Source organism: Erpetoichthys calabaricus, chromosome 1 (genome assembly GCF_900747795.2).
Source record: "Erpetoichthys calabaricus chromosome 1, fErpCal1.3, whole genome shotgun sequence".
Lineage (NCBI taxonomy): Eukaryota > Metazoa > Chordata > Cladistia > Polypteriformes > Polypteridae > Erpetoichthys > Erpetoichthys calabaricus.
Window position 1 is genome coordinate 185730627 of NC_041394.2, and position 16236 is coordinate 185746862.

Sequence of the window (16236 nt, forward strand, 5' to 3'; positions counted from 1 at the left end):
TGGTCTTTTACTTGTTTTCTTTCTAGTTGCCCCCATGAAAGATTTCATGAAAAAAAACCAAAAAAAAACAAAAACAAAAACATTGGTGCTAATGGGACCTGCATAGGTGGTTTCATTGTTATTTGGCAACAGGTTAAACAATTAAAGGGTTAGGAATCTTAATTTAACATTACATTACAGTAAGCCCCAACAAAGACAGGATAAGTGCATTGAATTACATAACTTCCGTCATTAACAGCAGAAAGTAGTTTCAAATGGACTGGCCCCCTAGTACAAAGACTGGAGAACCTATTCTAGGTTTTTAATGTTTCTCTATTTTAATAAAAATCTTAACTTTTTTTGGAAAACTGATAAACCTACTACAAACAATAATGTACAACATTACCGTTAAGTATTATTGCATATTGAAGAAAAACTAAATAAAATCTGATTAGTGCACATCTCATTAAAACTATATACAGTACGTCACAATTCAATACCAAAACCAGTAAAACTTTATGACCTTTGATACACAACAAAAGCAGAAACTCCATTCAGTAGGTTTTTATTAAAGTACAGTACCTCCATTTAAGGAAGTAAACAATATTGTGCATTTTTCTGTAAAACACAATATACAAATACTAACACAACAGCTTTAAAATACTGGTATATTGATGAAGTAGTTACACAACCATCGCTTAAGTAAACTAGCTTTGGCATGCATACATATCAATACACATTGAATTGAATGGCTTGAATTATAATGTGTGACAGAGGATGAGGATTCCCACAGACTAGCAACCATTGGGGTTTATATTTGGGGAGGGTTCGTCATTGGGTTTATATACAATGATATATCATACACTACTTGATTTATCTTAGCATATGGATATTTTAAATGTATTCTTTGACATTTTCGGTCCAGTAACTCAAAACTACTGCTTAAAATCCATACAAAAAACAAAAATTCACTATTAGACTTGAACTGTTCCAGTAGTGAATAATAAGATAATTCCACATATTTCCATTTAAACCAGCTCTTTAAAGCAGTTTTTGTATAATAGGTTCACTGACAAACCAAACTTTAAGAACTACCGGGTAAGTTTGCAATATTTGCTATTTTAAGATTTATATTTGCAAAATTAGCTGGTTAAAAACTAGAAAATTAGAAACTATTTGTTAGTTGTGGTAATTATATTTCAAAGACACACGATATTCTATATGGTGTTCCACAAGGCTTTATCCTGGGTCCGCTGCTCTTTTCGATTTATATGCTTTCATTAGGCCAGATTATCTCAGGGCATAACATAAGCAACCACAGCTATGCTGATGACACACAACTGTATTTATCAATAGCGCCTGACGACCCCAAGCCTCTTGATTCACTGACACAATATCTTACTTGTGTTTCTAAATGGATGAGTAGTAATTTTCTCAAACTAAATAAGGAGAACACAGAAATTTGAGTGATTGGTAAAAATGGATATAATGAGGTTATTAGAAATAAACTGGATGCATTAGGATTAAAAGTCAAGACAGAGGTAAAGAATTTAGGGGTAATTATTGACTCTGACCTAAATTTTAAATCACATATTAATCGGATTCCTAGGACAGCATTTTTTCCCCACTTAAGAAATATAGCAAAAGTTAGACCTCTTATAACATTGCAAGATGCTGAGAAATTAGTTCATGCTTTTGTTTTCAGTCGGCTAGATTACCGTAACACACTCCTCTCAGGACTACCCAAAAAAAGACATCAATTGATTGAAACTAGTGCAGAATGCAGCTGCTAGAATCTTAACTAGGAAAGCAAAATCCGAGCACATCTCTCCAGTTTTGATATCACTACATTGGTTACCTGTGTCATTTAGAATTGACTTTAAAATACTCCTTATGATTTATAAAGCCTTAAATAATCTCGCTCATCCTATATTTCAGAATGTCTTTCACCTTGCACTCCAAATCGTAACCTTAGATCTTCAAATGAGTGTCTGCTTATTATTCTGAGAGTTAAATTTAAAAGAAGTGGTGAGGCAGCCTTCTGCTGCTATGCACCTAAAATCTGGAATAGCTTGCCAATAGGAATTTGCCAGGCTAATACAGTGGAGCACTTTAAACAACTACTTTAACATGGCTTTCTCATAGCTTCATTTTAGTTTGATACTCTGTACGCTCTGTATATTCAATTAACTATTATTGGTGGCTCTGAAATTCGTACTAACCCCCATTTTCTCTTCTGTTCTTTTTCCAGTTTTCTGTGGTGGATATCTGCGTCACCACCACCTGATCAAAGCACCGTGATGTTCCTACATTGATGGATTAAAGGCCAGAAGTCCACATGACCGTCATCATCAAGTTCTTCCAGGTGAACCCTGAATACAATGAGGACTGATTGAGGTAATTTATATTAGGTAGAATGCCTAGAGGGGACTGGGTGGACCCCTGCAGATTTGTTTTTTCCTCCAGCCGTCTGGAGATTTTTTTTTGTTGTTTTTTCTGTCCTCCCTAGCCATCGGACCTTACTTTTATTCTATGCTAATTGGTCTTCCCTAGTTCTATTTTCTTATTTTGGCTTTTTTGTCTTCATCATGTAAAGCACTTTGAGCTACACCATTTGTACGAAAATGTGCTATATAAATAAATAATGTTGTTAAAAAATATCACTAAAGAGTAATATTTTTGAAGTAGTCAAAGTAAATTTCAAATGTTGGAAAACTCATGGTGCTTTAATTTTCCAAATCTGTCCCTCCTTTACTTTCCCCCCCCCCCCCCATTTGTCCCAACTTTGGGGTGTAGTCACACTAGGCATGTTTGTTCCATACCGTGTCCAAGCACAATTGTCCCCCCTTCCTACTCCACTGGCCTGCACTCATAACCCGCATACTGTTCTAAGCACGGGCACACTTTCATTACCATCTGCGACTTTGTATAAAGCCAAAACAAGATCCGAACACGGAGTGACAGCATGCATGTCAAAATCCTTTTATTTATTTTGTGGTTGCTTTGGAGTCATGTAGGGCAGGATAATACTCTACGCTCTTACAGATTTGTGTGTGCAGTGCAGCACTTAGCTGTTAATCGTGCTGCACGTACTAGAAGATTTTTTTTTTTTTTTTTTTTACAGAGACAAATGACGTTAAGGGACTAATTTGCAGCTTTTTTTTGCCAAATGCAATTCACATTTATGCGTAAGGTGAGAATAAAAACCTGTTTTTAACTCAGATGGTATTGAATGAAATGAGAATTGCACTGACTTGTCACATCATTGATGTCATGTCTATTTTCCATGCTAGTTTATGTTTAGCGATCACGCTGTTCCCGAATGCTACTGAGCCATGCTCGGGCAAACCTCTTCTCAGCGGGCCAGAGCACAGTACAGTTGGCCCAGCACAGAGCAATCACACTATTCAAATGATTTTTACACATACATAAAAAATAAAGTCTGATCACTCCCACAAGAAACCTTGAAAAGGGCAAAACATAGGGTGTTTTACAGAAGCTCTGAAATAGAAATAAAGGAATAATGTAAAACTGATGCATGCAATTCAACCCAGGCAGCTTTAGGGTGCAATCACACTGACAATTTGTCCCGTGCTCAAGCATATTTGTCCGCTGGGTCTGCTTATTGTGGCTTATTTTTTTCCAAAATTAATAGGAAGCCATTTCTTTAGTTGAGGTTGAAAAAAGCAAACTTATCATGGCCTTGTTCATAAACGTAAAAAAAAATAAAAAAATAAAAAAAAACTTATTTGTCTACATCTAACCCCATGAAGTCTAGTTTGTTTGACTAGATGTATTACATTTAAAAAAAAAAATGAACACAAAGTTAACAAAACTCATGTTTGGAGAATAAGACATTTCTCTGTGTATAATGACGTCTTTGTAAAAATATAGTTCATAAGAGAAGACAGTTTGCAATTTGAACAAAAACGCAGGTCTTCATAAAAGTAGGTTTTGTGCAATTATGCTTGTGGTTTAGTAGTACATTTTATTAGATTATAAATAATGAAATGTGAGTGACCATTTTCAATTATCTAATTTTATTATATGCAGCACTTGAAAAAGTGGTAAGACTTAATTTTTTTTTTACTAAATTACCTGATATATTCTTACTGCTCAGCCTATTTTAGAACAAAGAAAAACATTTTCCTGTTATATACTTTGAAAATACAACTGCTTAGAAATTAAACTGCTGTAGGCTATATTCATACATGGGATGAGTTCAGAACTATTTATATAAAAAAAAAAAATTGAAGTTTTCATAAGTAACAAACAGACCTTAGAAATTAATGTATGACCAGCTGAAGCAATCCTGTGTAATTTTACATCAGAAAAGGGCATGATAAGTGGCAACCATATATCCACTATCTTTCAAAAACACACTACCTGGCTGCATAGGCCGCAGATTTTCAAGGACATAGTATCGGAAAAAGCAGGCATTGTATGGAGGGTGTCACATTAGCTCCTCCACAAAGCATACGAGAGAGACAGGATGTTTTTAATAAACTTTTAGAGTATGCCAGTTAATAAAAAAACTTTTTTCTTGGGTTTTACTTGCTCAATGTGCATAACTTATTTTTCATAAATAATTTTCATTACATACATTAAGACTTAAAACAATGAAAAGACAGAGCAACCTTTGACCCAAATGTGACTGGACAAATTTATTTTTCTAAGCAAAATAAATGCCAGAGCATTTCATAAAAAAGGAACAAAGAAGCACTTTTGTCTTTTATAGTATCCTTTATCATAGCATTAAGAAAGGGTGTGTGCATCTTCTCAGATGTGCAGCAACATATAGCAGTTAGCAGATGTGAGGAAAGAGATTACGTGGAAGAAAAGATGCTCAATTTGTACTGTGTTTATTTTCCATTCAGGGTTTGCATTCTGCTCTGTTAATTTTAAATCCTATGACTTGGAAAATATATTTTGTTATTAACAAAACTGAACTGGGTTTCATGTATGTTAAATAGTTTCATACTAGTTACTTTCATTCGATTTTAACCAAATATGTATCTTTACTTAAGCATATCACAACCATAAAATAAATTTCCACAGACTGTGATTACTGTTATGTGAAGGTGATGTGACTTATGTCTCGTTTTGTTAAAGGAGTATCTTGGAATTTAAAGACAGGTCATTACTGATTAAGACGATTCATGATCTCTGTAAGCAACAAAGCTGATAATTTGCTGGCTAATAAGGCTGGGTTTATACTTCATGTGACGTGTGCTCCTGCGGAAGCTGCTGTTATGCAAGCAGTGTACAGTGATCCCTCGCTATATCGCGCTTCGCCTTTCGCGGCTTCACTCCATCGCGGATTTTATATGTAAGCATATTTAAATATATATCGCGGATTTTTTGCTGGTTCGCGGATTTCTGCGGACAATGGGTCTTTTAATTTCTGGTACATGCTTCCTCAGTTGGTTTGCCCAGTTGATTTCATACAAGGGACGCTATTGGCAGATGGCTGAGAAGCTACCCAACTTACTTTCTCTCTCTCTCTCTCGCGCTGACTTTCTCTGGTCCTGACGTAGGGGGTGTGAGCAGGGGGGCTGTTCGCACACCTAGACGATACGGACGCTCATCTAAAAATGCTGAAAGATTATCTTCACGTTGCTGCTTCGTGAAGCGACATGCTGCACGGTGCTTCGCATACTTAAAAGCTCAAAGGACACGTATTGATTTTTGACTTTGTTTGTCTCTGTCTCTCTCTCTCTCTCTGCTCCTGATGGAGGGGGTGTGAGCTGCCGCCTTCAACAGCTTTGTACCGGCAGTGCTTCACATACTTAAAAGCCAAACAGCCCTATTGATTTGTTTGCTTTCCTCTCCTTTGAAGAGGAAGATATGTTTGCATTCTTTTAATTGTGAGACGGAACTGTCATCTCTGTCTTGTCATGGAGCACAGTTTAAACTTTTGAAAAAGAGACAAATGTTTGTTTGCAGTGTTTGAATAACTTTCCTGTCTCTCTACAACCTCCTGTGTTTCTGCGCAAATCTGTGACCCAAGCATGACAATATAAAAATAACCATATAAACATATGGTTTCTACTTCGCGGATGGCTCTGGAACGCAACTTCCGCGATGGAGGAGGGATTACTGTATTAAAATTCCCAGGACACCTTGCCACAATACCTTTGAAAAGGATGGATGTTTAATGATTACTTCCATTAATCCAGGGAGGCATCCATTGCAGTAAGCATCAGGCGTGAGGCAGAAACAATCCCTAGACAGGACATCAACTCATCGCAAAGTGAATATAAGCACACACACACATATAATAGTGTCATTTTAGCATCACCAAATACCCAAACTTGAATGTCTGTGGAAGGAAACCAGAGTACACTGTGGAAACCTACCAGGAAAACATGCACACTCCAAACAGGGAACACCAGGGACGTGACTTCCTACTGTGAGGTTGCAGCACTACCACTCCACCATTGTGCCACCCCTACATGCGTAATTATTTACAATTTTATTTAAATGAAGTTAACAATTTGTCTTTAAAATGTAACATACATGCTTTAACACATTTCATCAAGAAAGTGGTATCAAGTATAAACCTAAATGTGCAGAAATATCAAATTTAATGTGCTCTGTGTGGGAGTTGCTGCCTGCCACTGCTATCAGCAAAGAAGGAAGCCCCAGAAGCACATTGCGTTTAACAACTGAATCAGTTTTAAGATGATGTTTATTTCAGAATGTTACACTGAAATGTTAGAGAACTTTTTGTGGCCCCAACTGGAAGAAATGAATGTGGATGACGCCTGGTTTCAACAGGATGGAGCAACAGCTTTTACTGCGCAGAGATTTATGCAAGTTTTGCGGGAGATGTTTTCGGGGAAGTTGACCTCCATGCATGGCGATATCGGGTGGCCTTTACGTTCTCCTGATCTCGTTCCATGTGATTTCTTCTTGTGGGGCTAACTCAAGTCGAAGGTACTCACACACCGACCTCAAAACTTTGAAGCCCTCAAAGACGTATTTGCCATGAAAACACCGCTATTCCACTTAAATGGCCGAACGAGACATGTGAGTGTTCAGAAATCGTCTTGAAGAGTGTATTATTAATGATGGCCACCACCTTGAAGACATTTTTAAAACATAGTGGGAAAAAAAAAAAATAGTATTTTGTATACCCTTTGGGTCGTAATGATTTTTTTTTTTGGAATGTTTGAAATGTGGTACTTTTTTGTCTCATCCTGTATAAACCGGCCCTAAAAAGGTTCACCAAAACGTTACCAGCCATTACCTACAGTAAGTCCTGTTTAGTAGGAAACCAGTAAGCCCGCGATTCTCGAAAGAATCGCAAATCCAAGAATGGCAATCACTTTCTGCTCCCTCCGATATGTGGAGGGATGCAATATCATGGAGGGTGGGTGCGTCCTGAGACATTTTTCATTTAATTAAACAAACATACGTATTTGTACCAAAGCAGTTTCTTTTGGAGCTGTGACTCATCTGGTTCTGGTGTATCAGAAGCGCATTGTAGGCACCTTCGTTTATTGTTTTTATCCATGCAGTGTCTTTTTTGTTTTTCTATGGCTGTGTCGTCAGCTAGAAGTTGTTTGGTGATGGCGGCGGATTTGTGTGCTGAAGTGACCATGGCGGAGGATCCGGGCATGGAGGGCTATATTACTAACCGAAGGTGGCATATGCGGTGGTGTGGGCGGTCGTCTGTGGTTGTGTCATTAGGTAGAAGTCGTTTACTGTTAGGAATCATAATCCAACTTACTTTTAATATTGAATTACCATCATGTGATTCAAATATGCCACACTGAATGCTGGCACAGTGGATTAGAGCAAGTTTAGTTTACAGGATGTGTTGTTTGGGCGCCACGTACTGACTCTGGGAAGTATGGGCTTGGTTTTGTATTACTAAATCGGTGAGCTCTTTCCATTTGGAGCCGTGACTCCTTTGCCTCTGCTGTGTCAGAAACACGTTGTCGGCACGGTCTCGTTTTTCTGTGGCTGTGTCGTTAGGTAGACGTCGTTTACTGTTAGGAATCATAATTCAACTTACTTTTAATACTGAATTACCGTCATGTGATTCAAATGCGCCACACAGACTGCTGGCACAGTGGATTAGAGCAAGTTTAGTTTACAGGTTGTGTTGTTTGGGCGCCACCTACTGACTCTGGGAAGCCGCTTTATCCATGCGGTCTCATCTATGTTGTTCTTTGGCTGTGTCGTTAGGTAGAAGTCGTTTACTGTTAGGAATCATAATCTAACTTACTTTTACAGTAATCCCTCACTTATCGCGGGAGATAGGTTCCAAGGCCGACCGCGATAACTGAATTTCCGCGAAGTAGGGACACCATATTTATTTAATTATTTAACATGTATTTGGACGTTTTTAAACCCTCCCTGTATTGTTTACAACCCACCCTTTACTCTATTAATAACAGTGACAACTGCTAAGCAATATGAAATTGGTAGATAAGTTTACACTTACTGTATAGCGAAGTACACATAGCTATATATGACATGATGATGGTGATGAATATGCTGCGCAGTAAAAATGATGACGATGAAGGTGATGATGACTTTTACTGCGCAGCTGATGACTCTATTTTACGTCTCTTCAGACGGCGGTGCCATTTCCTGGGGCTCCTCCTCCACGGTTTCCGAAGGTGTATCCGTAGTAGTAGTAGTAGTTGTAGTAGTAGTAACTGGCTCTTTTTTGCGAGGCTGCAAAAACATTGTGATCGGCAGTTGCTGCCGCTGCTTCTTTTTCCGGTCGAAGAGCAGCTTGTAGGCAGTCATGACGTCGTCGACCTTGTTGCAAAGATTCCTAAAGCAGATTCCATCCAGACTACTGCCTTATCACGTCCACTTGCAACTCGTTTTGCGCCCTGGTTAAAGGACACTGCGGCCGTAGATCTTATATGCTTTTCCTCCTTTTTAAATAAAAAGAATCGAGGACTCATTGATGCTGTAATGGTGTAGCTGTTCCCTTCCTTCAGCATATCCAAAACTTTTACCTTTTCTGCAATCATTTGCATCTTCTGTTGGCGCTTGGACACGGCCCCTGAAGCAGTAGCACGTTAATGCTGAATGAGTGAGATGAGACTTCCTGGTTAATGCAGCACTCCGTCGCTGAGCCAATCAGCAGCACACAGGAACTTAACTGCGTGCTCTGATTGGGTAGCTTCTCAGCCATCCGCCAATAGCATCTCTTGTATGAAATCAACTGGGCAAACCAACTGAGGAAGCAAGTATCAGAAGTAAAAAGACCCATTGTCCGCAGAAACCCGTGAAGCAGCGAAAAATCCGCATTATATATTTAGATATGCTTACATATAAAATCCGTGAAGTCGTGAATCCGCGAAAAGTGAACCGCGAAGTAGCGAGGGATTACTGTAATACTGAATTACCGTTATGTGATTCAAATGTGTTGTTTGGGCGCCACCTACTGACCCTGGGAAGCCGCTGGGTTTGACTCTGGGGCGCTGAGGCGCAGTGCGCATCGGTGCATCCGCCGCCCATGCATAAATTAAACTGTCGTTTAGTAACATAGATAAGCAGTTTGAGATTGATTTATGACATGGCTAAGAGAATGGGTTGCTTTTCAAGCTACATAGTGTGCGCACTGTGATAATTGGATGTTCAGAACTATATTGTTGAAGTTCTGGATCAGCATTTATACTAAAAGGCCTCTTTTTGTTAGATTAAAATATTGTGGGTTATTTTCTTCCAAAAATAAGAAATTTCTTTAGTTGAGGTTAAGGAAAGCAAAAGGTTATCATGGCTTTCTTCATAAATGTAAAAATAAAAATTTTTATTTAGAGAAATTCACTAATTTGTGTAATATTTAGGCAAGTTATGTCTGCTAAACAGCCTACATGTTTCTTCTAAGTACACCTCGGTGACTAGAAGAACACCTCAGTTTAAAAATACCACTAATTGAAATATAACTAGAAGTAGACATAATAATTAAAAGCTAAACTTAAGTTATCTGAAGAACTATATCCTTAATTTTAATGTTGTGAACTCAACAGCAACTAAATTGCAATGACAAATGTTTACCTTTAGAAGGACTAATTAGTGTGTTACTTTGTTACTATGTCACAGCTCCAGAAGACAGGACTTTGACATCAGTCTCTATATGTATAAAATGTCTGTGTGGGGCATCTCTCTAGATACCTTGTTTTTTCTCCCACATTCCAAAAGCATCCATGTTACCTGGAGATTCTAAGTTAATCCTCTTGGAAAGACGGAAAACTGTAGGTAGGGTACATTCCTGCCTTATGTCCACTACTGTCAGGATTACAATACTTATCTTTGATATAATGGAATAACCTAAAAACATATACTTTGAATTACAATGATAAAGTATTAGCAATCAAAAAACATTTTGATATTTTTGCTTAGTGTAGTTGTGTATTGTCAAAAATTAACTTTGCTTTGTAAATTTGAACATTTGAGCACCTAATCCCAAAAATCTTAGAAAATACATTAGGCTAATTTAAAGAATTCACATTTGCTAACGGATGTTGTACTTATGCTAAATTTGACATTAACCTCCTTAGTGTTAGACCCAAGTTTCACTAGGGCTGTAAAAACGGCGCTCAAAGCTTTAGTGTAGAGCGTCACTCAGGCAACAGTACAGACGCATCTTGCGTAAGACCCAAGGTTTCTTCAGGCAGTAAAAGTGCCAATAGCGTCAGAGGCCCAAGCATTACCTGGGAAATGGTGTACACTCATCTTCTCCTAGCCTCATAATGCCATCTTGTAAGAAACGTCTCTCATCAGCGGTGATGATGAAGTGAATCTGTCTTCAGGCAGTGAAACTAAAATGGACAATGAAGCTGAAAGTGACACTCACGTCACTCGCCTATGTGCTGTGTGCTGTTCATATTATTCCTCATTATTATTTGTATCATTATACTCTACACTTCTGACTTTGTACTTTTTGTTTTACATGTTTTACAGTAGAAAGATGAAATTTTTCATGCCAAAAAATTCAATGCTTTTTACGTTTTTTTTTTTTTTGTTTTTTTTAAGAAGAAAAAATGTAATGCTAAGGAGGTTAACAGATAAATGATTGCCATGTGATGGCTAAAAAAGGGGAAAAAAAGCAATGAAAACTTGTTTTAAAGGTTACAAATGCAGACGTTTTACATAAACAACATATAAGCATGTAAAGTGGTGATTCATTTCCTACCCTAGCACTAGAATATCTTAGTTTAGCTGAAAAAGAACACACACAGATGTGAAGAATGTGTAAGCTTTGTAAGGGGAGGACAAAACAAGCCATTAGCTAAAACTTTGACAAGCAGAAGGATGTGTCAAATGTTATGAATACAGCACACTATTTTAGATCAAAATTTTAGATCAAATTCTAATTCAGAACCTCATTTTAGCACAGAATACATAATGTAAGCTTGTTAATATTTTTTACAAAGAATTAACTAGTCATTTTATGAATTCGTGAATTTAACTGAATGACTGAATTTTTCTCAAAAGAATGTCTATTAAAATTTTATATAAAGAAGCGGCAGTTTGCCCACAGTTGTAGACTAAAAAGCATGCTAGGAAAATTATACTGTGCATCTATTTTGGTTTATATATATTTATGTCAAGCTGGATTATAGGAGACCATGATGGAATGGTAAAAGTAGGTCTTTAAATAGGATTTTTAATTTAGCATCTATACTAAATATGAATAAAACAATTATGGCAGTCACTCAGAAACTTATTTACACAAATAAAGCGTAAACAGGAAAGGTAAAACAACAACATTTAAAAGCCAATATGAACAGCTGTTTGCTGTATCAGAAATAAAGATGGAAAACTGCAGTTAGCAAGACATTAAGAATTAGCATATTTGCAGAGTTTCAGAATGATCTGAACAGGTAATTAGAGAAATTCTTGCAGAAAATCAATACAAATACACAATCTGTGAACTACTGTTTATATTAAAACATAATCATAAATACATTCAGAACCAAAAACCAGCAAATTTACCTAGAGAAAAGACTCTTGATCCTATCCCACATGCTACCGACTGTGCTACTTATTTTATCCGAGAAACTGTGAGAATGGGGTGGGAAGGGAGGGAATTTCAGACAGGGAAAGTATAGGGAAGAAGAGAAAAAAAACAGTAAGAAAGAAAAAAAAAAGAAAAAATGAATATCAGATGATGCATTTCAGAGTCAGTAATTAAGACCACATTCTTTAAGAAAGAATGAAACTTCTGAAAAGCAAAGTAAATTAATGTTCCCTAGAAAGTCTGAGATTTCAAAATTACTAATACAAAATATTCAGAATGAAACTGCACACAAATGGGATTTACAGCTAAAGCTGTAATATACTGTACAAATTAATACATTGTTTCAGCCAGACACTAGAAACAGACTGTTTGACTTAAATATTCTTTATACTTTTAAAAACAAACAAACAAAAAAAGGGCAGCACTCAAAAAAAAAACAAAAAAACTTTTAAGCCAGCCACCCTCTATTGTAAGCATTACATCAATGACTATTGCCCCCCCCCCCCCTTTTTATATATAAACATTTTGCTTTTTTGTGAATTCTTGCTGAAACACTGGTAGCAAGAGCAAATGAGATTTTAGAATCATCAGCCATGAATGGCAAGACTTGGCTATGAAGAATGACTAAAAACAGAAACCACCCACAGTTGGACAAAGGGACCACTAAGATCCAGGAAACATGGTGGTGGAATGATGACACACAGGTGTTGGGGGGGTGGGGGTGGTTTAAGGGATGAGGGATGTTAGTACTAGAAGGAGTGACAGAATGCACAATTTGTCTAGTGAGCTGCACAGTAAGGAAGGAAACAAATATGTTGAGGATCACAAAGCAGATGACAAAAGACAGGATGCAGTAGACGTGAAGTGCATGAAGAATGCCAAATTGAAAATCAAGATTGACAATAATGGGATTAACCATACTTGAAAGAATTATATGGAGAAGTTGCTGAATGAAGAGGAAAAAAAAGTGAAATGATCATTGTTGAAAGAAGAATAAGGTTATTAAAGCAGTGAAAAAGAACAAGATACGTAAAGCAGTATCTCCAACTAGAGTGGTATTAGAAGGGCTTGGAAATGAATGGTTGATAGACCTGTAGAACAAAATTTTGTGTGAAGGGAGGAATCCTTGAAGTGCATCTCGTACTACTGAATTAAGAAAATGAATGCTGTCAGAACAAAACAATGCAATTACAAATACACAGATATTACTTATTCATTTGTCATTTTTTTATGCCACCGTTTCACTTCACAAGAGTATTCACATGTCCAGTTGCATGTGTGATGTGTTTTTATTTAATGAGATGATTGGCACTGCATGGAGTCAACAAGAGAGATGTATGGTAGAGTGTAGCCACTTAAGTTCACTCTTATGGAGTCATTTAAATGCTCATCTGTCAGTCTTGTTCTGAACTTTGATTTCATGACATTCATGTCAAAAGGCAGACTCAAATAGGTATGTAGACCCAAACAAAGCAGACATTTTCAGAGCCCATTGGTGAACATTCTTATAGTTATCTGGCTCTACTAAGCTCCAGAAATGCTGAGAATGCTGTTGAGACTTTAAATGCACATTTTGAAGGTTTACTAATATATAAAATCCAATGTCTGTGTCTGTCCGCTTTTCACAAGGGAACTACTTAACGGATTTAGATTGGGTTTTTTTCTCTATAATTTGCTTGAACATTCCGGTTGATTTTGTGACTTCTCTCATTTCGCTATGTATCATAGTTCACTTGCAGTACAGATTTATTTGCGCAAATCCGAAAAACATGCAGCGGGCCATATTCCTCACTCACCCGCCAGCTTCCGGGCATGTTCCTTAACTCCGCTTAGCTTGCGAACGAGAGAACAATTGAATTCAGCTTTTTTTTGATATTTAAAATAAAGTGTTACTTAGATCTTGATGAGTTTGAGTCCAGAAATTCTCTTAAGTGTGTACCACATTGAAAAGATAGATTGCAATTCAGATTGTGGATCGTGATTTTGTGTTAAAAGGATCGTGAAATGATTTTTTGGAAAAATCATCCACCCCTAATTTGACTAATCAAGTTTTCAAATTTATGTAGGATTCATTAACCCTTTGGCAAGCTACTTGGAGCAACGTGTTGGAGACCCCTGATGTAAATAAAGGTGTTTGAGAAAATGCTAGAGAAGATAATCAGGAATTAAGTGAATGTTAGCAAAAAAGCAGTTTTGTGTCAGGGTGGGAACAATAAATGTGATCTTTGTTGTCAGGAATATGCAGAAAAGGCATCTGGAAAAGCAAAAGAAGCTGCATTGCAGATTTGTAGAGGTGGAGAAGGTACCAGAAAGGCTGCCACAAGTGGAGGTTAGGTGAGCATTGATTGACCAAGGTAGGTGTACATTAATGGTTAGCATCTGCAGTGATGTTAATTTATAAAGAGAAACAAACTTTTCAGGACAGCAGGTGAGGAAGTGAGAGTTTTGACATGAAGTTCAGGTTACAACTGGCTATCCACTTGTAAGTCCATTGCTGTTTGTGTTAATGATAGAGGTCATGACCAGAGAAGAATGCAAAAGATTGGAATGTGAGCTTATGTATGGAGTTGTTTTGTAGCAAGTATAGAAATTCTACAACTTAGGTGACATAGTGAATGCAGACAGAAGTGTGGTCACAGCCAGAATGAGATATGCATGCAATAAAATTTGAGAGCTGCCATCATTCTGACTTCTAAAGGAGTCTTTGGCATTAAGGTGCATGGTTTATTAGAGCTGTATGAGTTGTATGCACTATTCAAGTGATAGATACTGTAGCTAAAGAAAGTGGAACATGAAGCAAAGCTAGAAAGAACACAGAAGATATTGATCTAATAGATGTTTAAAGTGTCAGTTTATGAGACCGAGTCAAATGTCAAGTTAAAAGAAAAACGTGGCGTGGAGGCAGCAGGTGTCATGCTAATAAGAAAAAGACTAAGGTGGTTTAGGCAAGTGCAGCAAAAGGCATAGAATGACTGGGTGAACATGGGTGCCAAGTTTGAGACAGAGTGGACAGAGCTAACAGGGAGGCTAAAAATGATGTGGTGCCAAGATAATATGAAAAGACTGAGTCTCATACTAAAGTATACCCAAGGCTGTGGATAGTGGAGGGAAACTGCTAAACTGGGCAATTCTGGAAAATGGCCGATAAACAAGTGGTGGTAATGAGCCATTCTTAATATACTGTTACTGTTTAATTACAATATACATGACTGAGTATACTAGTAGACTGTTCAGTTGTTCACACCACACTAACACACAATTATAAAGCACTTCAAAAATAAAACAATGATCACTAACTGTAAGCTAAGTGCAGGATAATCTTTGACTAAACCCGTCTGACATCTAACACATCATAGCACACTTCCATGGCATTTTAAAAAGCTCACCTGACAACAAAATAGTGAAAACATGAAAATACTTACGTATAAAATATATACTCCAATAATTGTGGATTCTTCAACTTTCAGTCCCAAAGAAATTACATTTGGCTTAAAACCTAATTATCTATTGCCTCTGATAACTGCCCAATGTGTTCTGCTACTGAATAAAACAAATTGAAAACCATGGTGTCTTTAATCAATTGGTAACATTCATCCATAAAACTGCCATCAGCCCACGTGAAGGGGCATGTTCTGTTACTTCAAACTGGGCAGGAGACATAAGTCAAATTCACTGTTAAAACCGATTATCCCTTCATTGCTAAGGCTGACCGCTTGGCACTGCAAGCAATCTTTGCTTCCATTTGGGAGACTGGCGTCATCCCAGCTGACTGGAGAACGGGACTTGTCATCCCTATCTGAAAAGGGAAAGGTGATTGCCTGGATTGCATCAACTACAGGGGGATAATATTGCTCTCTGTACCAGGTAAGGTCCTTGCTAGGGTCGTCCTCAATAGGATCCATTATCACTTGCTCACCTACCAGCGACCGGAGCAGTCTGGTTTTACACCCAAGAAGTCTATCACTGACTGCATCCTGGCACTGCGGGTCCTCATGGGGTGCAAACGAGAATGTCAATAGAGTTTTTTGCAGCCTTTGTCGATTTTTGTAAAGTTTTTGACTCAGTTCATCAAGCTGCCCTGTGGGACATCATGAGACTTCGCGGGATCCCCTCAAGGTTGTTGGACATCATGGCCAGCCTATTCACTGGTACTGCAAGTGCTGTGCAGAGTGGAGGCAGAACCTCTGCATTTTTCCCAGTTGATTCTGTGGTTTGTCAGGATTGTGTTCTTGCTCCTACTCTGTTCAATGCTTGCATGGACT

General features: G+C 37.7%; 2 protein-coding genes across 2 annotated transcripts in view; one reads left to right on the plus strand and one right to left on the minus strand.

Moving 5' to 3' along the window:
- Positions 1 to 16236, plus strand: part of LOC114658053 (bcl2-associated agonist of cell death-like) — a 695521-nt gene that overhangs the window by 515223 nt on the left and 164062 nt on the right. The gene's annotated exons all lie outside the window — the stretch shown is intronic.
- The window catches only part of LOC114658016 (neutral alpha-glucosidase AB-like), a 204196-nt gene that overhangs the window by 80625 nt on the left and 107335 nt on the right, over positions 1 to 16236 (minus strand). The window contains exon 6 of the mRNA XM_028810054.2: positions 11950 to 12015. Coding sequence (XP_028665887.1) covers positions 11950 to 12015 — 66 coding nt within the window. The remainder of the gene's footprint in view (positions 1 to 11949; positions 12016 to 16236) is intronic.